The sequence below is a fragment of the Carica papaya genome, chromosome 9, assembly GCF_054855325.1.
Source record: "Carica papaya isolate Zhongbai chromosome 9, ASM5485532v1, whole genome shotgun sequence".
Lineage (NCBI taxonomy): Eukaryota > Viridiplantae > Streptophyta > Magnoliopsida > Brassicales > Caricaceae > Carica > Carica papaya.
In genome coordinates this window covers 15,413,838-15,437,808 of record NC_142317.1, presented here as the reverse complement: position 1 = coordinate 15,437,808, position 23,971 = coordinate 15,413,838, and the positions used below count along the sequence as shown (strand labels likewise).

At 37.5% G+C, this 23,971-nt stretch overlaps 4 protein-coding genes across 4 annotated transcripts; 1 reads left to right on the top strand and 3 right to left on the bottom strand.

Moving 5' to 3' along the window:
* Positions 1 to 639: 639 nt before the first annotated feature.
* LOC110806643 (basic helix-loop-helix (bHLH) DNA-binding superfamily protein) lies at positions 640 to 6,465 on the top strand. The gene is made up of 6 exons (XM_088210827.1): positions 640 to 1,279; positions 3,586 to 3,786; positions 4,022 to 4,087; positions 4,356 to 4,424; positions 4,527 to 4,604; positions 6,038 to 6,465. Exons 1-6 carry the CDS (start codon positions 932 to 934, stop codon positions 6,164 to 6,166), a joined length of 891 nt encoding a protein of 296 aa, XP_088066953.1. The 5' UTR covers positions 640 to 931; the 3' UTR covers positions 6,167 to 6,465.
* A 125-nt stretch (positions 6,466 to 6,590) lies between these two features.
* Positions 6,591 to 7,980, bottom strand: LOC110806641 (germin-like protein subfamily T member 2). The gene is made up of 2 exons (XM_088212075.1): positions 7,849 to 7,980; positions 6,591 to 7,285 (listed from the first exon to the last, which is right to left on the bottom strand). The coding sequence occupies exons 1-2, from the start codon at positions 7,978 to 7,980 to the stop codon at positions 6,722 to 6,724; spliced, it is 696 nt and encodes a 231-aa protein (XP_088068201.1). The 3' UTR covers positions 6,591 to 6,721.
* A 142-nt stretch (positions 7,981 to 8,122) lies between these two features.
* 5-FCL (5-formyltetrahydrofolate cycloligase) lies at positions 8,123 to 11,583 on the bottom strand. The gene is made up of 8 exons (XM_022031562.2): positions 11,184 to 11,583; positions 10,959 to 11,099; positions 10,360 to 10,530; positions 9,519 to 9,560; positions 9,333 to 9,378; positions 8,896 to 8,966; positions 8,650 to 8,776; positions 8,123 to 8,559 (listed from the first exon to the last, which is right to left on the bottom strand). Exons 1-8 carry the CDS (start codon positions 11,512 to 11,514, stop codon positions 8,547 to 8,549), a joined length of 942 nt encoding a protein of 313 aa, XP_021887254.2. The 5' UTR covers positions 11,515 to 11,583; the 3' UTR covers positions 8,123 to 8,546.
* Positions 11,584 to 12,695: 1,112 nt separating this feature from the next.
* Positions 12,696 to 14,973, bottom strand: LOC148240113 (uncharacterized). The gene is made up of 5 exons (XM_088212074.1): positions 14,847 to 14,973; positions 14,632 to 14,720; positions 14,393 to 14,589; positions 13,880 to 14,207; positions 12,696 to 13,671 (listed from the first exon to the last, which is right to left on the bottom strand). The coding sequence occupies exons 1-5, from the start codon at positions 14,971 to 14,973 to the stop codon at positions 13,300 to 13,302; spliced, it is 1,113 nt and encodes a 370-aa protein (XP_088068200.1). The 3' UTR covers positions 12,696 to 13,299.
* Positions 14,974 to 23,971: the final 8,998 nt, after the last annotated feature.

Below are 23,971 nucleotides of genomic sequence, written 5' to 3'. Positions count from 1 at the left end.
CAGCAAGTACAATTTCTTAGTTTTTCTCTGTACAAGGATATATTGACAATTAACATTAATGCTTAATTTAAATATATCACATATTTATATTTATGTTTTTGATATTTTTAATTTTCATTTACAAGTATATTCTCTATAAATATATGTTTGACTATAAATTGTTTAAAATAATTTTTCATATACTCAATACAGTCCAAAATATAGATAATTAAAAATAAAAATATGTAGGATAGTATTAACTAAAATAGTTTAAAAAAAGAATATTTAAATATGTTAATTTTTTTATAAGAATGACACAAAGTGGATGTGAAACTAGTATGTTAATCTTTGTCTAGTTAATAAAAATACAAATTTATATCTGTCTTATAACTGAAGTTAGTAAAAAAATAATTTTTCTACTACATACCTTGCATGTAAAATATATTGCTTGCTCAATTTATATTTTTTAATTTAAAAAAATTATAAAATATTTAAATAATTTTAATTAAAAAATATTAAATATTTATTAATTAATAAATATAAACTAACATTATAAATAAATAACATTAAATATTAATTAATTAAAAATTAATTAACTTAAATAAAATTAAAAATTTAGTAATTTTATATAGAGTTTCATCATTATCCACGGATGGAAACTCAAAAGCGCCGTGTGCGCATTGCGCACAGCCCACTCTCAGGCAAAAGAAGATCAACCCCTGCTTCACTGGCTCTACACTCTTCCAAGTTTCTTCATCATCCATCTACACTCTCTCATTCTTTGTCGCTGTCTCTATCTCTCTCCTAATCACATGTTAAATAATCCTTCAACTCACTAGAATCCCCTCGCACACTGAGCTTCACTCCTCCATTTCCCACTTCGGAATCTTCAATTCCGATCCAAATCCAGAAACTAGTGACATCACTTTTGGATGAATTCGGCTCATTCAAAATGGATACTCCATTGATCAACGAGTCATCCTTCTCGGCAGCTAACCCATCTTCTTACAGCTTGGTGGATATTTTGCCTTTCTCAATCAACGGCGGTGGCGAACCGGCTGCTGGTCCTGTCGCTGTATTGGGGTTCCGAATGGGCAATTTGGGTCAGAATTTAGGTGGTAACGGGTTTGGGGAGACTTCAGGTAACCGGGATGGATCGTTGGAGGAATCTACAGTGACGGACCAGAGTGTTGGTGGTGGTGGAGGCGGCGGTGGAAGCGGACGGAGGAAAAGGAGGGATTTGAGCTCGGAGGATGAGTCTTCTAAAATTGTGTCTACAACTAGCAGTGGCAATGACTTGGTGAGTAAATGGGTTTAGAATTTTGAGTTTTTATTTATTTATTTGAAATTTCTACATTTTCTGGGTTTAGAATTCTTGTTGAGTAAATGGAGGGAAAGGTTAACATTTTTGGGTGATATGTTTTTACATTGATCTGGATTTAAATTCTGTGGAGTGATTACAGTTGAGCTTAATTGAGAAGAAGATTCACTTTTGTTTTTCTTTCTAGCATTAGTCTTTTGGGTTGATTTAGCTCTCTTTCAGTCAATATAGCAATTGGGAATTCAAAGCAAGAGAAATAGGGGTCTCTTTTTGAATTCCTTTGTTAGATTTAAACTCGGCAGTTATTTACAATTTACCTTAATTTGATGTGGTTCATGTTTTCTGATGGTTTATCACTTGTTTTCTTTCTTTTATTGTTTATGTCTGCTAGGCCTATGTCATTCCTTTCTTTGGTTGTCATGAAAAGTTGAGTATTAAAGAAAGTTATTGAGTTATTGTAGCTCATCTTGGTTTTGCATAGATAAACTGTAATGCTTTTGTTGGGCTCAATTTGTATATCATTTGTGTTCCTAATACCTATATGGTACTCATTAATATTTAGATTAATAACTGTTGATATTGAGTGTTTTCTCTCTGATTAGTTCCATTTACCACTAAAAACAGGGAAAGAAGAATCCTTGATTTTTAGTTTTCATGCCTGTTCTTTTAGGTTCCTTTCTATTGGTTTGAATGAATTTCTTTTCATGTCGATAGGAGTACCTGGTCTCTTTGCTAGCTTGGCCTAAAATTAGGATAAATTACAGGAACATGATTAAATTTTACAATTTTTTTTACAGAAATTGACTACATCTTGGAATTGTAAAAACATGATTGGACTAGATTTGGCCATTACTAAGAACGAACGCTGGTAATCAAAATATAAATTACTTATTTTACCCAAGGTATATGCATACAGTACCCATTTTACTCCTAAATTTTTTTGTTTGAGCTCATCAAACTTCAATTTATTTGGAACATAACTTGCACTAATACATCAGCATAAACACTACCACTTAGAAACATGAAACACCAGCAGCAACTACAATGCTAATTGCTACTACTTGTTAGCTTTTTCGTTCTCAGGCAGCCATCTAAGTTGAGCTGTTGGTTCTTCTCAAAAGCCTCCCAGAAATATAAACTTCACTTCCACTTCCTGGAGCCACCACTACTTCCTAATCCTGGAATTTCTCTCTCTCTAATCCATGAACACAGTGATAGAGAACAAGCCAGAATCGCCTCCAAAGAAACATTTTGAAGTGCTCGTAAAGATTCTCCAGATGCAAAGATCTGATACTCCAATCTTGAAAGTCCCTTCTTTTTCTTTTTCCTGAACCCAGTCTATCCACTGAATCTACAACCACAACAAAATCCACTTTATTTATAATGCTTCCACGACCTCCTAAAAATCATATCATTCAAGAGGTTCCCTGTTTGGGTTAACCAAGCAATGCTACTGAATGGCAGCTAGTCTCCTCCCTATGAGTTGGGAAGAATAAGTTCTTTCTTGTCTTGAACATTTGGAGCTTCAATATCATTAAAGTCACTGTAATTCTTGAACTCAATCACAGTTCAAAAAACTCACTTCTTTATTGATGTTGTATAAATGAAACGGCATTTCTTCGTTACCAAAGTCTATTAGTAAGAAGAAAAGGAAATACCCGTATACAGAGAAGAGAGATACAGAGACATTTGGAGACAGATATTTGAAGGAAATTTGAAGTGTTACCTTGGGTCCTGCGGCCAGGAGAGATGCATGCTGCTTCTATGTATGAGGGCGGGTTTCAGCCTAGAGAGATGGGGAACTTGCTTTCTGGGAAGATCAAGGGTTGTTCAAGAAAGGGATGGACAGCTGTCGGCAAACCAGAGATTGCGTACACTGGTTAGTGGCTTGTGTTTCCTAAGAGGAGAACAAGGAAGAAGATTGGCAATAGTTTTTTATGGTACAGTTGACCTTGAAGAAGAAGAAGGGCTATGTTTGGAACTATACAATTTTTCTTTTTTTCTGTTTCTTCAACGTTGGTTGTTAAAATTACTTTTTAAATACTTAATGAGTAGGTTATTGAGCTTGTAGATTGTTGTCTTGTGTTATGGAAGTGTGAATTTCATACTTAATGAGTAGGAGGGTGGAACCTATTCAGGTTATCTATTTGAAAGGATTTGTGTTGTTAGAGTAGAGATGGTCCTGATTCTCTATTTGAAGGGACTTTTTTTTATTCTTTTTCATTTTTAATTTTATTACTTGACTCTGTATTTAGACTATGATTGCTTACTTTTCATGGTGGCAGAATGATTCAAATGGGAAACGGATGAAAATTGTGGGATCAAAAAGTGAAAACAGTGCTTCAAAAGCTGAAGTAGAAGCAAGTTCTGCAGGTGGGAAGAAGCCACCTGAACAAAACAGTAAACCTTCTGAGCCACCAAAAGACTATATTCATGTGAGAGCAAGAAGGGGTCAAGCTACAGATAGCCATAGTCTTGCAGAGAGAGTAATGCTTTAATCCTACTGGTTTGCAGTTTCCAATCGTGTGCCAATTATACTTTCACATAGAGACAACAAACTCCGGGCTCAAAATGATATTAGATCGTGCATTTTAGCTCTTTTGTTTACTTCTCTCCTTTTCTTGGGGTTTTGTTATTATCATCTTGGTTTATGCAGTGAAGATTATTAGTATATTAATTTTCCAATTTTTGAATATCTTATTTTACAATTTTTTTTGGCAGGCTCGGAGAGAAAAAATAAGTGAGAGGATGAAAATCCTTCAAGATTTGGTCCCTGGTTGTAGTAAGGTATTCATTGATTTTTGGTTATTTCTAGACAAGCTGACGTGCAAAAAGATTTATGATTCTCACATATGTTATATTTTGTTATTTCTTTTTTTTTAAATACTTTGTTTCTGATACTGTTATTGGATTAGTCCTTTATATAGATATTTTTTGAGAAGAAGTGCTTGTAAAGATATGTTGGCATCAAGTGATGGCTTGTATGATTTCTAATGCCAATCTCGTGTAGGATAGTACTATCTCGCTGATATTGATAAAATGTACTTATGATCAGGTTATCGGAAAAGCACTTGTGCTTGATGAGATTATCAATTACATCCAGTCACTACAGCGTCAGGTTGAGGTATGATGAAGTCCCCGTGTGGCTGTTACTGTTTTCTCTACATTTTCTTTTTTCTTGCTTGCCTTCGAGTTAAATATCTAATGAGTTGTTTCAATCTCTCAGTTCCTATCAATGAAGCTAGAAGCAGTTAATTCAAGGATGAACATGCACCCAACAATTGAAGGTTTTCATTCTAAAGATGTGAGTCTGAATATATTGGTTGACCGTATAAACTTGTCCGAGTTTCTTTTTAAATTATTATGCAGCTTTACATTCCATGGCTGAGATCCTTTGTCATTGTCTATATGGTATCATTTTTATGCTTCTTTTTAGTTTGAACATTTTTTATTTGGAAAGAATTGAAATACTTGCTTTTCCTTGTTTTGACAGTTTGAAGAACTTGTGCCATCCTTAAAGTTGGAGGGAAATGATAACTTCCTAAATGCAAATTGTAATTTTTAAATTATTCAGTCTCTAGGTGTCACTGAAACCATTACTTATCTCAATGTTCTGTTGTGCAATAGTAAGAACGAAAAGGACACTTAGGCTCCTCAGTTTCCATTAGCCACATAGAATAATAGCTGAAGCTACATTGATCTTGTATTCTTGTCCTACCTATACTGGTTATTCAAAATTTATAAGACTGTATGGAAGAAAAAGAATAGTTCCTTGACTGGCTTACTCTTACCAAAAGGCTGAAATGGAGATGTCTACAAAGCTTTTCCTAGGGTTTTCTACCTCGTTATTTTGGGTGCTTCCCTAATGGATGGGAAGATACTGCAATTGAAGCAAGGCTCATCTCTAGGGTTTTAACATGGTTATCAAGCAACACTGTTGAAATTTGGCATGTGATTGTGTTCCTTCTTTTTTGGCTTAAGAAATCTACCTCTGCTTTGATAAATTGAGATTTCATTCTGTTGCATGTTACTGTTTTTTTTTTATCCTTGGTTAAATCTTATTCTGTTGCATGTTGATTTTCTGCAGTTATTACGAATTACTTATACATTTCAGTCTTCGGCTTTGTTTTCATAAAAAAACAGATAGGAGATGCATGTTTAGATTAAGGAATCAATGCATAATGGCACATTTTCTGTCTTTTATGATTGATGAGTAGACTTGGGAAATTTTCTGTTTCTTTTACTTTGGGAACATCCAATATACTGTTGGATGTCTACTATAGTAGACCATTGAAGGAAAACTTATGCTTGATTTTATATCATTGTTTTTATGTTTAGTCCCTTCATCTTCTATTGTTTCCCAGCATCTGTTCATTGATGACTCACTGGTTCACGTTATGGCCTGTCAAGCAAACTTCTCTTGTTCAGCAATTGGTTCCTCTTTTTTGATTTGTCATGACATTTTTTTGTCTTGGCATCATCAATTCTTACACCACACCAATCATCACAAATATCTTATATTTTTCCTTATGATCTCACTTATAAGTTTGGCCATTCTGAGGTTTCCTGTGATGAAGATAAAGGCACTCATGTTTGATCTTTTATTTTCATATAGATATTGTTGTCTATATTTCTTAAATGACTGGTTTGTTTTCCTCTTTCCAATCAGTTCTTTAGAATGTGCAGCAGGTCTGTGTCTTATCATTATTTTTCTAACTGGTTGATCTGTTGTTTTAGCTTGGTTCACAGCCATTTGATGCTAGCGGAATGCTATTTGGCCCTCAACCAACCAGGGAATATGCTCAAGGATCTGAATCTGAATGGCTGCACATGCAGGTTGGTGGGACTTTTGAAAGAGCAGCATAGTTTTAGGGGACTGTCAATTGCCATTCATAAACCAGGCTGAGCAAGAGTGTGTGTATCTGTCATCTTTAGGCGAAGAAGAAATTTGTTATTGGTCTTCACTTCTGGTGCAGGCATGTCTTACCCATTTGTAGACCTTTTTCTTTCTTAAATTTGTAATATCTCATCATTTGTAGAAAATGCATCTAATCCTTGTGTATTATCCGACCTTATCCCATTGTATCAGTTCCGGAACAAGGTCATTCAGAGTGGGTGTAGTTTGTGCTTTTCTAGAATTTCTTCAATCTATTTTCCTCGTATCATTACAGTGTCGAACATTAATATACATTGTTTTGGATTGTAAACCACTACAAGCCCACACCTATGGTACAGACTTACATTCCTAGAACTTGTGATTAACATAATTATACCAAATTATAAGGGTATGTAGAACATAATAAACTCTTTTTTCATGAGTAAGCTTTCTAGTTTCATGGATCACAATTAATAGCACTTAAAATACCAAAGCATGAGATCGGAACAATACCATGCATTATTAGATGCTTATACATTGTGGAACTAAGGGTGTGCAGACTTAGATTTTATGATGTTGATAACATCATCCGTTACATGGAAGGCCTTGGTTAATACTTTGTTAGGAATTGGAGGTGTCGAATTGAAGATAGAGGAGCTAGCTGCAACACCTGGCAATTGGCTGTTGAAAGCTGTGAAGGCAAGAGCCCTTCCTTTACCCACATTCATCTGGAAGTGAATCAGACCTGGAGGTACCACAAACATATGCCCTGCCTTCAAAACTTTTGAGTGGAATACATTGCTGGTTGTTAGGAACCCTACAAGGAGCTCTCCTTGGATAACAACCCCAACTTCTGATGCGCGAGGATGTGAGTGTGGTGGGTTGAGTCCTTGAGGAGAAAATTCTACTCTGTTCATTGATATTCCCAATGTGTTCAACGCTGGAAATGCAAGAACATTACCTGCAATTCCTGCTATGCCAAACTGGTTTGGTTTAACCGGTTTGCTAAAACCATCAAAGAAGAAATCATCTGAAGTTACTTGAGAAACTGGTTTGCAAGGAAAGCCATTAACGATGATGGAGGATTTAAAATCAGCAACGCAGAAGTCCTGTAATGAATCAGAGTCAGCAGCTCGGCCACAGAAAGGAAGAAGCAACAGTAAAGTGAGGCAACAAAAGTAGGGGAGGAAGGTGGATGGAGATTTCATGATTGAAAAGTGTGTGTTGGTGTATGCTTTGAAGATTATGGTGCTCTTTATAAGATTCTGGTTAGTCAAATCCTACAAGAATGGTGTTTATAGCCAACAAAATACTTGCAAACCAGGCAAAGGTGTCTTTGAACTTGATTAGTTGACTTTTAGAAGAGGAAATTACAGAATGTGCAGACCTAGTAAACTGTCTTGCCTCAAGATAACGACACTTGCGATTTTTTTAAGTGGTTAAAATGGCTGATTCCATTCTCAATTTTTAAAAAATATTCAAATTGTACTCTTTTTATATTTAAATTAATTCTTAATTTTTAAAAATATATAATTTACTTTTTTGCAATTAAAAAAAATTAATACCATCAAATAAAACTATAATGTCATTTGTTTTAATTTATGTGAACCTAAAGAAATATAGCATCTAAGTCGCATGAGTTGAGTGGTAGAGAGAGCCGGAGACATCTTACTCGTAGACATTGCAGCAGGAGGGGATTGTCGCCAAGTTCACCTCCAGACAGAGATTGCTTCTTTCCTGTGTTGGTTTCTAGAGTACAGATGCAACCCTTTTTAAGTGAGTTTACATGGACATCATGTGTCATTTGCGTGATATAAATTTAATTTCACAAATATTTAATAATTATTTGAGTGGATTCACTTATGAATTTAATTCCACAAGATATAAATTTTTACTTGTTAATGAGTAAATTACAAAAAATACCTAATTTGAGTTAAAAATAGAAGTAGCTTAAAAATTAATTTGGATCATTAATCAATCTTAGTCACATAATACTAGGAAGTCAACACATGAAACCTAGAATAATAAATTCTCCAACTTGGGAGTTTTGACCCAGAATTTAGGCAGAATGAAGTATTTTTTACTCTAATCCAGGGAGGTTTTATTTGCAAGCAACATAGGCGGCAGTATCCCAATCTACAAGCAAAGTTAAACCTTCTGCTATTTTAAAAGGAGCTATATGTAAAACTTTAGGCGACGGAAAATATATCACTGTTGTCAACCAATGCTAGTAAGTATCATCGGCATTAAGTCACAGCAAAGGCTGTAGCCATTGACAACTTCTCATCGTCTCTCTCAAGGACATCCCACAATATAACAATTTTAAGACAGTAAGGCTTGTAGGCGAACCAGAGAGTTCCAATTTTGAGGTCAAAGTTTCATTCTGTAAATGTGGAACTCATTCATTATGTGACTAGCATGTAACACCAAATCAAGAGAGAAGAAAAGAAGAGGGAGGTTTACATGTTCTTACCTCTCTATAGCAACTGGGCTAATGGGAGTAATTCCGGATGAGGTTACGATAGCGTCCACTGGGACATCATATGGAGTAATTGGTATAATTCCTCTATCCAAGATCTGTAAAGAATATGACAGTGCAACTGCAGAAAAAGAGCATGCTTTATCTAAATACAATTAATTAGAAAATCTGAGGATAATAATGGTGCTGACATCTAGTTTCTATTCTGTATTAGAGAAAGAGGTAAAACTTGATTTATACCAAGAAGGGGTTGTCTCCAATTCCTCTCCTTCGCTTGTTGTTGGTATCTTGTCAAGAAAGTATCATAGTAGCTTTTGAGATTTCATCACAACATGTAAACAAGGAGATGAGCAGATCAAGGCAAGAAAAGGCCATTAAATTAGAAATTAAGGTACTGCCACCAGACAGACATTCGACCATGCGAGCTAATAATCCTATACTATTGGATTTACTAATTATCTCATGGACAAAGAGGACTGTTGCAAAATCACTATGAACAAGCATTTCAACCAATAGTTACTGCCTTATTAATAAGATACAGAGATATAATCCCAGGCCACAATTGAACAGATACCAGACTATAATACACACGTGCCTGCGTTTTGAAAATTTTTTGCATCCCTAGAGAACCAGCAGTTGTACAAGAATTTAAATTCTGAAAGGGTTTAGGAACTTACCCTCCACCTCGACCCATGCGTCTTCCTGATGTGTCAAATGCAAGTCCTGCCAATATTAGGAAGATAAAATGGACTTGCTAAAATATTAGTTTCTAAGACATTAGATTGCACTTCAGATGGTGAACACTAAGAAAAAAGATAATAAGAAAACAGAAGGAAACATGTAAGGAAAGAAGGAAGATTTACCAGGTAATACAAACAAATCAACTGGTTCATCTGCTTGCATTACTGCATAAAGAGAGCTGCTTAATACTCATGACAGAAGGCCAGAAAAAACTTCTCAAATCATATATTCAGCAAACAGAAAATAATGCTAACATTAAAGAACAGTAGTTCTTCCATCAGAGAAGCTTCAACATACAAATTTTGAGTTTGTCCTTTTTCTAAAATTTCTTTGAGAGGAAAACTCGGATATATCCTTCAAGGGCGTTGCACAAAAGTTATTGGATATAATTACAATTGAGACAACAATTTAAAAACAAAAAACAACATAGTTCTTTTCATCATTTTACTATTAGAAATGTTTTGAAAAGACATTATGTAAATACTCGGTGTCCTTATACTCTAGCTGTTGTTTTTTTCACTATATTAACTAAAATCACAACTTTTTCTATATTTTCTCAAGAACTTATTTATTATGTTCCTGTTCTCATTATTTGATTACATGATCATGTGATAGATATTAAACTATCGTTTAACATCTATTAAGAAACTGAACTTAATAGGTTTTATACAATTACTAGATTGTTCTATTTAAAATCCATAGAACCAGTTATATGTGTACCCAAAACTTAGACCTTTATATAATCTACCTTTTTCAGGAACAAGTCCCTGACTATGTTTGTGTGATAGAGTTATATCGTCCAAGAATTTTCTTGAGATAGTGCAACAGATATGGATCATTATGCAAATTGCAGAATACAACATATCCATCCACTACGCAATGATGGTTTTCTATGTTGAATAGGAGAGGAGAGAAAATAACCCACGTCATGAAAAGAATGAGGCAAATGCAATAAGAATGTACCATCTTCACGCTCATTTCCATCAGCATCCACTGGCGCTGGCTCTAGGATATTCATAGAATTTGCAATCAGATCATCAATGCGAGATATGTGAAGCATCTGCATGTTACTATTTTTGTCCTCCACACGGGGAACATAAAGCTTCTTCTTCCCCAACTGACCATTCCCTTCTGCTAAGATTACCAAATGAACAATAAATAAAGCATACACCGTGCATTCGGTTTCCAAATGGTGCAAAAATATTTTCAATAAACAAAAAATCACTAAACAATCTTGTAACAGAGAGTGTTAAAATTAACAATCTTATAAACTAATCCTATGCATAGAACTCCTAAGGAAAAGCTTTTGATCAGAATCCTTCCATGCCTCCACAAGTTAAAATTCTGAACTCATGATTATATATAACAAAACATGTTACAGATGATAAAGTACTTAAAATAGGAAATGCCAAATCCTACGCATAGAATGCCTACAAGAGAAAGCTGTATTTCGATTAGGCTTATTCTGCTGCCTCCATGAATCAGGCTCAACTGTCATTTATCCAATATAACAAAACAAGTAAGAAATTACAGAGTTAATTGAAGCAGGAAGCGGCAAACACCTGAAACTGGACTTCGAAGAATTTGTGATAAGAGTTTTGAGGTATCAACTTCATGCAAAGAACTGCAACTTATATACGCGCACAACCTCCGGCAAGACTGAAACCAAGGAGATCCTAAAACAATAGTTTGGATTGCATTGTCTGAAAAATAAAAAAACAACTTGATTGTTTACAAAATGGAAAAGAATTACGGTCATCAAAACCAACTATGAAATACCAGAAAACCTTCTAGGGATTTGAGGGAGGGGTTCATGGATCTAAGAGTCTTGCGGACTTTGGATCGGAGAATTCGCTTTTGCCTGAAGATGGATTCCAATATATCTTTTTGCTCCTGTGTCTGGCCATTATTGCCGGCTGCTGCGGTTGCCATGGCTGCGGCGGTGGCAGTAGTTGCTCTATTGAGGATGTGTAATGGTGGTAGGAGCAGGAAACAGGGACGGGTAGGATTGGAGAAGTAGATAGGGTTGGCTATTGCTAGAGTGCTTCTGCAGAATTGGAGCTTACTTGCCCACATGTTATTACTTCTTGTTACTACATCTCCGTACACACTACGCATAAGTACTGTACACAGCGGTCTGAGAAAATCTTAAACGTACGCTTAAATTTTTTTCATTTCAACAAGAATTGACGAAGAAGAAAGAATTAATTTTAATCCACTTTAAACCTCATTAACTAGTCTCCATGATTATTCATTAATTTGATTCGAATAAAAATGATTTAATTTTTTTTGTCTTTCATCTTTTGTGTCTATTGATATTTTCGAGATTCATATTTTATGTGGTCTAATAAAAAATAATTATATTACTTTTATATTCACAATTCAATATCCATTGATATATATTACATAACATATATGTATATTCTTTTTTTTAGTATAATGATAGGCAAAATCCAAAAGAAAATTAAGAGATCGTTCTGAAGTCATGAGACACCCATATCGTCAGTAAAGAGCTGTTAGAGATCATTTGACACTTGAATATGAGAATAAAGACTCATTGGTAGAGAGAAGCCGACATTTGCCAACCAATCAACGCATCTATTTCTTTTGCGATAAACATGTTGGATCCTAACCTGTCAGTCCTACAATAACAAGTGTTTGATCTCACGAACGAAGGCGGCATGCGCATTAGCGTCATAATCCTTCTTAGTAAGTAACTGCACCGCTAAAACGTTATCCATTTACAAGATAATACGACGGAACCCAGCATGCCAAGCGAATTGAAAGTCATTGAAAGCACCCCAAAGTTCGGCTTGAAGCATAGAACATTTGTCAATTTTCCTGTTGAAGCTTCTCAGGCAGGCACCATCCTCATCCCTAATAAGTCTGCCACAGCAAGCGAGGTTGGTAGCCGCACGATAAGCACCATCAATGTTCACCTTCCACCAACCCCTGGGAGGTTTCTGCCAAGTTACAAGTTCTTCTGACTTGTGCGCCATACCTAAAAAAATAAATATTCATATTATTAGTCATAAAAGTATAATCAATCATGAGGGTGTGATCCTTAGCAAGCTCATCGATTCTACTCTTACTCTCTTAGAAAAAAAACTTATTCCTATGGTTCCACAGGTTCCAGCAAGTAAGGCCAAAGGTCACTCTCCAATCCTAAACTGTCTTGCACTAGGGGTAATTGTTTTTGAGGTTCAGCACAAACCACTCGTCAACAGTACCACAAAAAAAAGTTGAATGGGCTTCAGCAGATATGATCTTTAACCACAGCAGTTTAGCCACGCTACAATTACCGAGGACATGATCCACATCCTTAATAGGGTCTCCACATCTACTGCACTCCGTAGTAGAGGACATGTGACATCGGTATCTCTCCCAATTCGTCAAGATCTTTCCCTTAGCAACTAACCAAAGGAACATACGCACCTGTTGAGCACCTAGTCAACGTCAAATATATCTCCAATTCCTATCTTCCGGGTGCCAATGATCACTCTCCAGGAGGGCATAAGTCGAGCTAACAGAGAAACATCCAGAGCTCGTCGTACCCCAAAAGCAGGAGTCTAGGATAATGTCATCTCTAGGGGTTGGTATTGCAGCCATCTAGAGCAGCGTGTCCATCGGCAACACCCGGTGCAAGGCCTCTGAGTTTCATTGGTCAGACGACACCACGTAATCTTTGACACATCTATGGAGATCATGTTCAGCAATAGGTGTGAAAGCCAAAAGTTTAAGTGGCCCCAGGTCCCCCAACCAGCAGTCTTCCCAAAACCTAATATTTTTTCCCAATTCAATTTACCATTTGATGCCCATACGAATGTCTGTCCAAAGATGGTTAAGGTTGCACCAAAGATAAGATATTGGTCCTGTCGGCTTGTAACTCTGTGATAAGTCAGATCATCTGTACTTGTGGGTGAGGACCTGGATCCATAATAGATCAGGCTTAACAACCATAGAAAAACCCAATTTCATTAAGAAAGCTTGGTTTTTCTTATGGACAGATCGAAGTTCGTTCCCCTTAGTATCGTAAGGTATACACATGTTAGTCCAATTGACAAGGCTAATTTTCCAGTTGTCACTCCCCTGACCCCAAATAAACTTCCTGATCACCGCTTCAATATGATCGCATAGGGATTTAGGCAAGGCCATAGTTTGTATAACATAAGTGGGGATTGTCATGAGGATGGACTTGACCAAAGTTAAACGCCTTGCAAAGGAAAGAAGGTGAGCGTTCCAGCCAGATAGCTTTTGGTTAATTTTCTCAAGGATCTAATGATAAGTATTTTTGTTAACTCTTTCATGTAGCAAGGGAACTCCTAAATACTTATCAAGATTATTGCAGACTTGAAACCCAAACATCTTACTAAGACAGCTAGCCTCACTCGTGGTAACATTGCGAGAAAAGAAAGTAAGTGTTTTGGTCGCACTCACTTTGTGGTTTTGGTCGCACTCACTTTGTGGTTTTTGTCGCACTCACTTTGTGGCCCGAGCTGACACAAAAATCCTCTAAGACTTCTTTTATAGCCTGAGTTTGGTCTTTAGTGGCTTTTCTAAGGAGTACTTGGTCATTCGCAAAGAAGAGGTATGAGAGGGCAGGACCCTTCTTACCAAGGTAGATCGACTTCCACGTACAATTTCTTACCCGGGTGTTGATGTAATGGGATAGTCGTTCCATGTATAACACAAATATGTAGGGTGAAAGCGAGTCCCCTTGTCGAGTGCCTTTAGTAGGCCGGAACTCCTGGGTGAGATAGCCGTTCCATAACAATTGAGTAGAACAAGAGGAGATACACCACATGACGATTCTGATAAGGTTAGGAGGGAGACCAACATCAAGTAAAGTGTTATCTACATATTCCCAACAGATACGATCATAAGCTTTTTTTAAGTCCACCTTAATGATCCACTTGTCTTTCCCCCGCATATGTCGCATAGAGTGAACCACTTCTTGGGCAATAACAATGTTATCCATGATATTCCTACTGGCTACAAAGTTAGCTTGGGTAGGGCAAACCAAAAAAGCATTAGGTGCTTGAGTCTATTGGCAATGAGTTTAGTAACGATTTTATATAATATCGTTAATAAGCTGATCGGACGAAATTCTTTAATAGTCTCTGATATAACAACTTTAGGGATAAAAATAATAAGGGTCTTGTTGATCATTGCACATATCGACTTACCTACAGTCTCCCATTAGTTCTGGAAAAATGCTGCATGAAGGCCATCCACTCCAGGGGCCTTCAACAGGTGCATGCCAAATAAATGGTCGTAAATTTCATGGTTCGTAATCTCAGAGTCCGACTGAGCGGCCATAGTCGCTGTGAACTTCGAAAATAAGCCTCTAACAGAGTACTGTGGTATGAGACCATCTTCGACCGTATAAAGGTTCCCAAAGAAGGTGGAGGTTATTATTTGAAGCTGGCCTTCATCAGTACTCTAGTTACCATCACCATCCTTAAACATACTAATTTTGTTCTTTTTTCTCCTAGAGATGGTTTGGGCATGAAAGTATTTGGTGTTCCTGTCCCCTAGAGAAATCCAATTACATCGAGATTTTTGTTTCCAGAGCATCTCTTCTTACAGTAACACCCCCTCTAATTCCTCTTTCAAGGAATTTTCTAGCTCTTGGAGTCGAACAGAGTGGCGTCTCTCCAATGCTCGTTGGATCCCATCCAGTCTTGCTAGGAGGATACGTTTTCTCTTAGTGATATGGCCAAACACATTTCTATTCCAGTCCTGCATAGTCTTGTTGAAGTTATTAATGTTCTCCTGGATAGGAAGATGGTTTTGCCAATTTTTCCTAACCAAGTTAGAGAAATCGGGGTGGAATAGCCACGCAGCTAAAAAGCGAAAGGGCTTGGGTCTTTATTGTGAGAGTGACGGGTGTAAGGGATAATCAAGATAGGTCTATCTATGATCATATTGTACTTTTAGAAGGTGGTGAATGATGGCCTCCGAGAAGTAGTTGAACTATCTCTAGTTATAGATAGCTCTATCAAGCCGTTGAAAAAGGGTCCCACGTCACCATATAAAGTTTGGCCCTACATAATCAAGTTGCTGCAAAGAATTAACATCAATAAACTGGTTAAAAAGAGAGCAGCCTTTAGACCGTTTAGTCGCCCCCCCTCTTCGGTCGTCCGACTCCAGGATGGCATTGAAATCCCCAACAAGGAGCCAAAGGCAATCCAAGTTATGCCTGATAGTGGTGAGCTCCTCCTAAAGGTCTTTTCATTTATGGGGGTTTGGGCTCCCATAGACAATAGAGAGGGAAAAATCTTCCCAACTATCCTTCCTACTTATCTTGGAATGGATAAACTAACGATGGTTGTAATCAACAGTAACCTGGATAGACTCTCTCCACATCATCCAAATGCCCCTCGAAAACCCAACTACCTCAATTCTATGAAAGTAGTCGAAGCCTAGGTTCTTTATCACAACTAAGGCAGGGTTGTGGATATTGACAAATGACTTTAGGGTGCATCGGAGACCAGCTTTTAGAGTGCCCTGACAATTCCATACAAGAAATGAGAAATTCATAGGGTAGGGGTAAGGGAAAGAGGAACTGATACTCAGGAGAGGGACTATGCTTACTCCTTCTGAAGAACATCGATAACGCTCGAAACGAGGTTTATATCCTTATTGACAAGCTCTTGAATTTTGGACAAAAGAGGGTTGATTGTAGTAGAATCAGTGGACGTAGTTGCCTCGTCCCCTTTCTTATCCTTACCTTATTTTTTGAAAGTCTTATTAATTTTTACGCCTTTATTGATACCAAATCTATCAAGAGGTTTGACTGCCGGCCTGATGCGATCTCTCAAAGAGATCGTTGGTGGCATGGAGCTATGGGGGGAGGACCGATTGAGTTTGTGGTCTTGGTCCACCTTATCTTTAATTATTATAATGGTTTTCTTAGAAGGTTCCAGTGTAGTAGTGCCCTGACTTATTACAAACTTCTCATTATTAGTCATTCTAGCACCATGGGGGCTTATGTGTATCTTTGTCCTGCTAGATTCTCCAGCCATATTAGTCATGGCATCATACGTGCAATTGTGGACTTAGTATTGGCCAACATGGTAGAACCCATGATTTCGTAAAGGGCATCTATCGTCTCTTGATTACTGTCTTCCACCGCCGACACTTTCCCTTTGCTCCTTGGGGGTTGTCTCTCACTTGAGACCCTCAGATGTTTAGGGGTGTTAACCACCAGCTAGTTTGGTCCTTCTAGGGCTCCTTCCATAATTATACTAAATCTTCACCCATTTTTATTATTTCCTCTTGGGATATTTGGTCCTTTACCTGGTAGGATAGGGCCTTACTTCTAACTTTACTCCCCTTGCGTTGGACTTGCATCCAGGGACCATAGTTTTCATCTAGCACCGCCCCATTATCCTGTTCCTTGGGCTCTGTGCTTCCACTATTGCCTAACTCAATCTTTGTCTCAGCCTTTTTCTTGCATTGGCCTTTAAGGTGCCCATAAACTCTGTAATCGAAGCATATAGTAAGTAAACCCTCATATTCCACTCTCTGTAGGCGCCCATCCAGCATGAACTTAGAAATGAGTGGTTTGGTCAGGTCAATTTCCACTACCAATCGAGAAAACTTGCCCCATTCTGTGGATTTAGTGTTATAGTCAATGTGAAATACCTTCCCTATCACTTTGGAGAGAGCTCTAAGCATGCTCTTATGGTAATAATGGATGGAGAGGCCAGGAAGACGCACCTAGGCAACCACGTTAATTACATTAGGGTTAGCAGTAGAGAAATTGGGGGACCAAGGCTGTATTGTGAGGCAATGGCCATATATAACCTATGGGTCATTCGTCAAAACGTACAGGTAGTCCTCAGTCGAGTGGAACTTGACCATATAGTAATCATTTATCGAGGTCAATCAGGTGTAATCGATCAATGGGCTTCCACAGGCTATGAAGTTTTGCCCACAGCTTTATACCCAATCAGCTTCCCAAACATTTGAGTAACCACTGTAAGTTTCATATTTTGTTCTAGGAGGTTATGCACCTTATTCGAAAAATTAATTCTTGGTATTCCATTCTCCATGCCAAAACTAACATCCTCGTCCCTGATCTCAATTTTGTCTTGGCCGTTAGCATCCTAATGACTATTGATGAATTTATCTCTAAATGAGAATTTTACATTCAATTCTTTCTGCGGCGAAAGTGATTCCTCAAGGTGCGTGGTTTGTGATTTCTCACTTGTAAGTTGTTTAAAATTTACTGCCTCTCCACCCATTCCATAAGCCCCATCCCCAAGATCCACCATATACATATTTTCCACACTCAAATTTTCCACACCAGACCGGAGCAAGGTTGGGACTGCCGGTTGGGTCGCACCAGGACAGGGGAGAAACGTCGCTGTTCGCGGCTTACCGACACCCATAGTTGCCTCCACCATCGGCTCATCCACCGCAAAAATCCCTTAGATCGCGAGCGGCCAGGTCTCATTCGGACACGCAGGGTGGGTCACTCCAGATTGTTCCACCGCCCCTGATTTCGATCTCCTCCCATCAGCGTTGGGACCAGGCCTTATTCGCCTACCATCGACGCGAGATGGTCGACCCCAGCACAAATCACGTCGTTACACCGTATTCAACTTGCTTCCGTGTCGGGCGGCGTCTCTTCTACTTTCATCGCTCCGTCCGTCATCCCTTCCTCCATACTCTGGTGCTCAACAAGAAATGAAGAGTGATTTTCTTCCGACCTTATCTTAACCTTTTTTGTGGACCGGTTTGTTTCCGGGCAAGGCGGCGTATCTCCTTTTTCCGTTAAGGCGACGTCGAGAGAGAGTAGCATCTTGGGATCGGTAGTTTAGGGTTTTGGTGGTTTAGGGGCGGCGATTGAGATAAGAAGAAGATAGCTTAGGGTTTTCAGAGATGTATATTCTTTTATTCTCATTTTTATTTACAATTTAGTAGACACTCAAACAATTGATTCTTTTTTTGTGTCTGAACTTCCATGAAAGAAAACTAAACGGAGAATGTTTCATTCTAATCAGCATTGTATTTATCTAGGTTACATCTTTCTATTCTATATTTATTTCATTTTATTTTATTATTATTATATAATATAATAATACATGTAATTCTCAATTACATTTTCGTTAAAAAAAAAAAAACTTTTTGTAGGACTTCTATTTATAGGCTTATAAGTTAAACATAAAAATAATTTAAAATAAATTACAATTTAACATGTTATAGAAGATGAAATTATAAGAAAATAGAAGTAAGAGAAAATTTGCATATTAAAGTTAAATAGGTACAATATTTTAAGAGGTGATATTAAAGAGTGTGCACATCTATATATTATAAAAAAAAATTGAACAATATATTAATCCTTACTTTTTTATGACAGTGTACGAGAAAAGATGCACTTGAAATTAGAATATGTCATTCTCTTTTCTTTTTGTTACATGAGTCTTGATAAGTAGGCATTGCACATGTAACTAACATTGAAATAAAAGTGTGACATCCCGCTATCCGAGAGAAAGTAATGTCTAATATTTGGCATATTTGAGTGCAAGTAGATTTAAATTATAACGTGTAAGTTACATTCATTCTTTATAAGATGTATAATTACACTTCTTAGGCATCAAAGTTAGCTATTAAAAGATATATATAGAAAACAATATTCAAGTTACTTATACAATTACAAAATATTTATCTTCTAGAGCAAGGCGCACTTTCGCACTTAACCATCTAAGGATCCACGAAGAGATCCAGACAAACGTCAAGGGGGCAAGTTAAGAGACATATCATCTTCGTAAACATCATCTGGGGGGATGGATTGGGGTGAATTCTATGAAACTTAGCAAGGAAAACAACATTATAACCATACTATTAACGTTTTAAAAGTTTATTAAGGCCGTCAGTGAAAATATATTTACCATTTGAACATCGTACTTGCATGTTAATGACTATTTCATAGTAAAATCTTAACTTACTTTTCTTTAAAATAGCAATCTTTGATCTATCCCTAACAACATCAATAAATATATAACAAACAAATCATTTAGGGCAATTTACAATTTAACTGATGATAGGACTAGTGGACAACAATAACTATTCCAATTATTTCGACTCGATTAGGTTTCCATTATTTATAGACCTTTGTATGAAGCCATTTATACCTATATCAACGGATGGCAGATCGGATTCCCAACTGCCACTATGAATGGGGAAAAACAATTTAGTTCAGAAGACAATAATTCAGAGGTTCTATGATCACAGTATTACTTCACCACTATGACCCCTACAATCAGTCATGATCCACTGTTGTCAGAAGGAAGGCCAATATAGTATCCATTCACAAGGAACGATTCATCAACAGTTGGTAAACAAATAGATAATAGTGATCCCTTCGTGATAATGGTTAAACTGATTTAGGATTTTCTTTGTTAATTTACGTTTATATCAAAATCAGTGATTGACCCTAAAACAAATCCCAAATTTGTTATACCTTTACAGATGACCTGATAATTTCCTAATGTCCGGCCCATTGGGCCCATCAATATGTTTTCAATATTTTCTGGCCCGATAAGGCATATCAAACCTGTTCTCGACCCGTTGGGCTCGTAAAACCTAACCTGGACCGTTTTGGGTATAATACTAATTTTATGCTTAGTAAGGCCCAATAATGAATTTTGTGTTAGGCCCATGAGGGAATACCTCGTTGCACTAGGCAAATGGGCGAAATAGGGGGCTAGCCATGCGACCTTCTCACCACAGGGTGTGTTTGGCAAGGTTGCACAGCTCGGCAGGCTGCATGTTATAGCACACCTAGGGTAGACAGTCAGGACACCTTAGGCGTGTCAGAACAGGCCTTCATGCGTTGATACGCATATCAATTCCACGAGGCATCATACAAGTGCACTTGCGCAGCACGATATGCTTGCACACTCGTTTACACAACATGGCATGCCTGTGAGTGCTCATGTAGCTTGGCATGTTCGTGCGTGCTTACGATGCAGTGTGTGTCTATATTCCCTCATCCGTGCGACATGGAGTGCTCTTGTGCACAATCACTCGCACCTAGGTGCTCGGTTGAATGGACGCTTGCACGTTTGCAATATATACATGGGACTGACCTCGCATTGTGGGCGTGTCAGGCAATCCTTACACATGCACGTGTAGGTCTTCTACAAGCTCCCTTGGCACACATGTGTGCCTGGCGAGGCCCCATACGAGTGTGTAGCTATGAGCACTCTCTGCATGCCTAGGGCTTAGTCTCGGCACATATGTGTACCCGGACAGTGTCCCTTGCACGTTTGGCATACAACTATGTCTATTCTTGCGATCTATCATGGCACACCAGTGCTCTTTCCTATTAGTTTTTTATCACCCTTATACATTTTATCTATTCAAATATAATTCTTCAGTATGCATAAACATCACACTTACATTTCTAAACTAAATCAAGGTAAGGTACCCATCAAACATTTGACCAAATCAATTCAAACGCCAATACATCACACCTGTTCATGCATGCAAATTTCTTAGCATTTTAATAATTTTAAACAGTTTATAAAACTCATTAAAAGCATCGAAATATTACTCCCCTCCTGACGTAATACTGACGATATTTTAGCTTTCAAACATGGTGAGAAACTTGCGATCTTTTAGAGAGGGAGAGATTGTAGTAGATAGTGGAGCATAGCTCTTGAGAATGCAGAACTTGTCTGTATTTAATTCTAGAAAGAAGAAATGGTTATTGTAAGGTGCAGTGGCATCGAAAGAAAAGATTAATAAGGCAAAGTTGATGTTTATCTCTCAAGGAAGAAAAGATGAGCTTAGTGACATGCTTGCTATAGCGGAGGAGATAGTAGCAGCTCACTACTCTCTTTTCTCATTCTCAGGCTCTCTCTTTCTCTCTATTTTACCCTAGAATTCTTCTTCTATTCGAATGGTAGAAAAAATGAAAGAATGAGGGAAAGAGGGGTTTAAATATACATTATTAAAGTACTGTGATCTGTTGGATGACATGCAAGAGAGAGCAGATGTTGATCGGCTAAGTGGCTGCCCGTGCATGATTGATGCATGCCAAGTGGCAGCACAATATACTGGAGTTAGTGATGGTTTGTCCGAACAGTAACCAGTCAGCGGAGGAGTGAATAAGACCTATTTGTGTAGGTGTAGATGTGCAGGTCATGTTGTGCAAGCGATATATTCACCTGGGAGGCATGCAGATGCCCATGAGGCTTTCCTGCGGGTTCGCACGGGTTGGCTTTCGAGATTTGAATCCTGCGTGGGATTTTCTTGAAATTTTTCTATTTTCACTTTCTTTTTAATTTAAACATGCATTTAAATTTTTCTCAAACACCCTACAAGACAATTAAAATATAAATTAAGATTCAAAAATAAAATTAAATATGAATAATCTGAAGTTTTTGTAAACAACTGAGGAGTTGTCACATCATCCCCTCACAAAAATATGGTCTTCCAAATTTGAAACTTTTGAAATGATTCGAGATACTTATCCCACATCTCATCTTCAAGTTCCCAAGAAGTTTCATCAAGAAGTGATATTGTCACACGACTTTGATCATGGGTGTAACACCCCACCTATCATTGTGCTAAAATGATTAGAAAACTCTATTTATTTGGGCTTTTGACCACTTTAAACTTAAGTTAATTTATATTGTTTAACATTTCTCGAGATTTGTAATTTTGATTTGTTTTATTTTTTTTTACTTTATTAATTTTGTTTTGAAATATTTTAAATTAATTTATTTTATTTCAAAAGAAAAATTTAGAAAAAAAATCAAAAAATGAAAAAACGGGAGAAAACCAGCTCGCGGGAAAAATTTAACACTTTTGACACTATGTGCGCATGCATGCGCAAATAGTGACCGTATGTCACTTCCGCGTGCATAGCGCAGGTTTAGGACCTATGCATGCATCTTGTCACGTGCAGGTGGGTCATCCATGCGTCACTTTGCACACAAACTAGGGTCGCACATTATGCGTGCGTCGTTTGCACAGCAGGCCTGCGAGGACAAACCCTATTCGCTTGGGGCCTGCACACAGTAGGCCTGCACGCGAGGTGCCCAGTACATTTAGGCCCTACACGCGCGCAAGCTAGGCACTGTGCACGCAATAGCAGGCAGGTGCACCTGCAGGCTAGCCCGCATCGCCCCACCTGGGCACTGCCACCTCGGGTAGTACACCGTCGCTGCCTTGGGCAGTGCATTGCCGCCGCCGGTGGAGAAAATTTTTCTCCCTCTTTTTTCGTGCTAAGAATCTTTTTCTTCTCTCTCTTTACCGGATTTTTCCACTTTGCACGAATCTAGTAGTTTGAAATTGTATAAATTGCCCTTCTTCTTCCCTTCCTCTCCACACTTCCATTTCTTCCATTTTTCAAAGGTTTAGAGAGAGAGATAGTAAAATAGTCAGACAAGAAAAGAAAAAAATAAAAACGGTGAAGAAGAAAACATCAAGGTTTTGGTAAGGAATCTAGTATTATTTTCGACGTTTTAAGGAGTATTTTTAGATAAGTAAATTTAATATAATTATTATTTGTCTTTTTTGCATGCCTTTGTGTTCAAACGAGTCGAATTGTTATAAGTTTCAAGCATGCTATGTGAATTACTGACACTTGATGGATTTGTATATAATAAATAACGTACTATTTTGATATTTAAGTAAATGGTTTTCTTTTTTAATATGAGTTAGGTCAACAGGAAGCTAAATAGTGAGATAAAATAATAAACTTTTAAAATCTGACGATGTTAATTTAATATTGTTTTCCTTATTGAGTATATGGAACTCACTCTTTCTATTTTTTTCTCACTCAAGATGAGGAAGAAAATGAGGAACCGCAGGCAGATATACCCTTGGAAGTTTATGAGGATCCTGTAGATCCATAAGTCTGAGTGCATGACTGTTCTCACACTCTGATGAATTCCAATAACATAGTGAAAGAAGTGGCAATTATGTTTTGTATTTTATTGCCACTTCTGGTCTCAGTGATATATGTATTTGGAACATTATATATATTTGTAAGGGATTTATTAAGGTTTAATTCTGTTGCATAAATATTATTACGCAATCGTAAATTTGAATCTGTATCTGACACCTATTTGCTTTAATTGGCACTTAGGATGTTACAGGTGGTATCAGAGCAGATTTTCGCGGAACAAATCCCTTGTACTAATTCCTAGGATAAATAAATATTTCTAGATTATCTAGGGAAGAAAAATGTCATCTTTTCAAAAACTAAACCTCCAACTCATGTCTTCATTTCTTTTGTAGAAATGACGTGGGTAAGACTATTCGTAGAGCGTACTGAACGACCTGAAGCCCTGGATCATCTAAACAGGGCTGAATTTACAGAACCTTTTTTAGCCATTTAAGGATTAATTACAACCGTAAGACAGAACCAGGCCAACCTTTGTCCACCCCCTGCTCTTGAATTCTAAAATACAGATCGGTCTATCTTCCACAATATAGCAGAGTTTAGGAAATTTAGATCCCCATACTTTAAAGGTGGCCTTGATCCTTTAGCAGCCGAAGCCTGGATCTTATAAATAGAAAAGCTCTCCTCTGTACTAGACCTGACCGA

Bases quoted from the DNA above. Each gene is read 5' to 3' on its own strand.
- LOC110806643 (XM_088210827.1), top strand. From the start codon at position 932: ATGGATACTCCATTGATCAACGAGTCATCCTTCTCGGCAGCTAACCCA. The intron at 4,088-4,355 runs GTATTCATTGAT...ACTTATGATCAG, and splicing joins TGGTCCCTGGTTGTAGTAAG to GTTATCGGAAAAGCACTTGT. The intron at 4,605-6,037 runs GTGAGTCTGAAT...CTGTTGTTTTAG, and splicing joins AAGGTTTTCATTCTAAAGAT to CTTGGTTCACAGCCATTTGA.
- LOC110806641 (XM_088212075.1), bottom strand. From the start codon at position 7,980: ATGACACATGATGTCCATGTAAACTCACTTAAAAAGGGTTGCATCTGT. The intron at 7,286-7,848 runs GTAAGATGTCTC...GATTCATTACAG, and splicing joins TCCTGCTGCAATGTCTACGA to GACTTCTGCGTTGCTGATTT.
- 5-FCL (XM_022031562.2), bottom strand. From the start codon at position 11,514: ATGCGTAGTGTGTACGGAGATGTAGTAACAAGAAGTAATAACATGTGG. The intron at 9,379-9,518 runs GTAAATCTTCCT...TAATATTGGCAG, and splicing joins TGATTTGTTTGTATTACCTG to GACTTGCATTTGACACATCA. The intron at 8,967-9,332 runs GTAAGTTCCTAA...AAATCTCAAAAG, and splicing joins CGCATGGGTCGAGGTGGAGG to CTACTATGATACTTTCTTGA.
- LOC148240113 (XM_088212074.1), bottom strand. From the start codon at position 14,973: ATGCTCTGGAAACAAAAATCTCGATGTAATTGGATTTCTCTAGGGGAC. The intron at 14,208-14,392 runs GTAGCCAGTAGG...TAACCTTATCAG, and splicing joins GCCCTACCCAAGCTAACTTT to AATCGTCATGTGGTGTATCT. The intron at 13,672-13,879 runs GTGAGTGCGACA...ACTTATCATTAG, and splicing joins GTGTCAGCTCGGGCCACAAA to ATCCTTGAGAAAATTAACCA.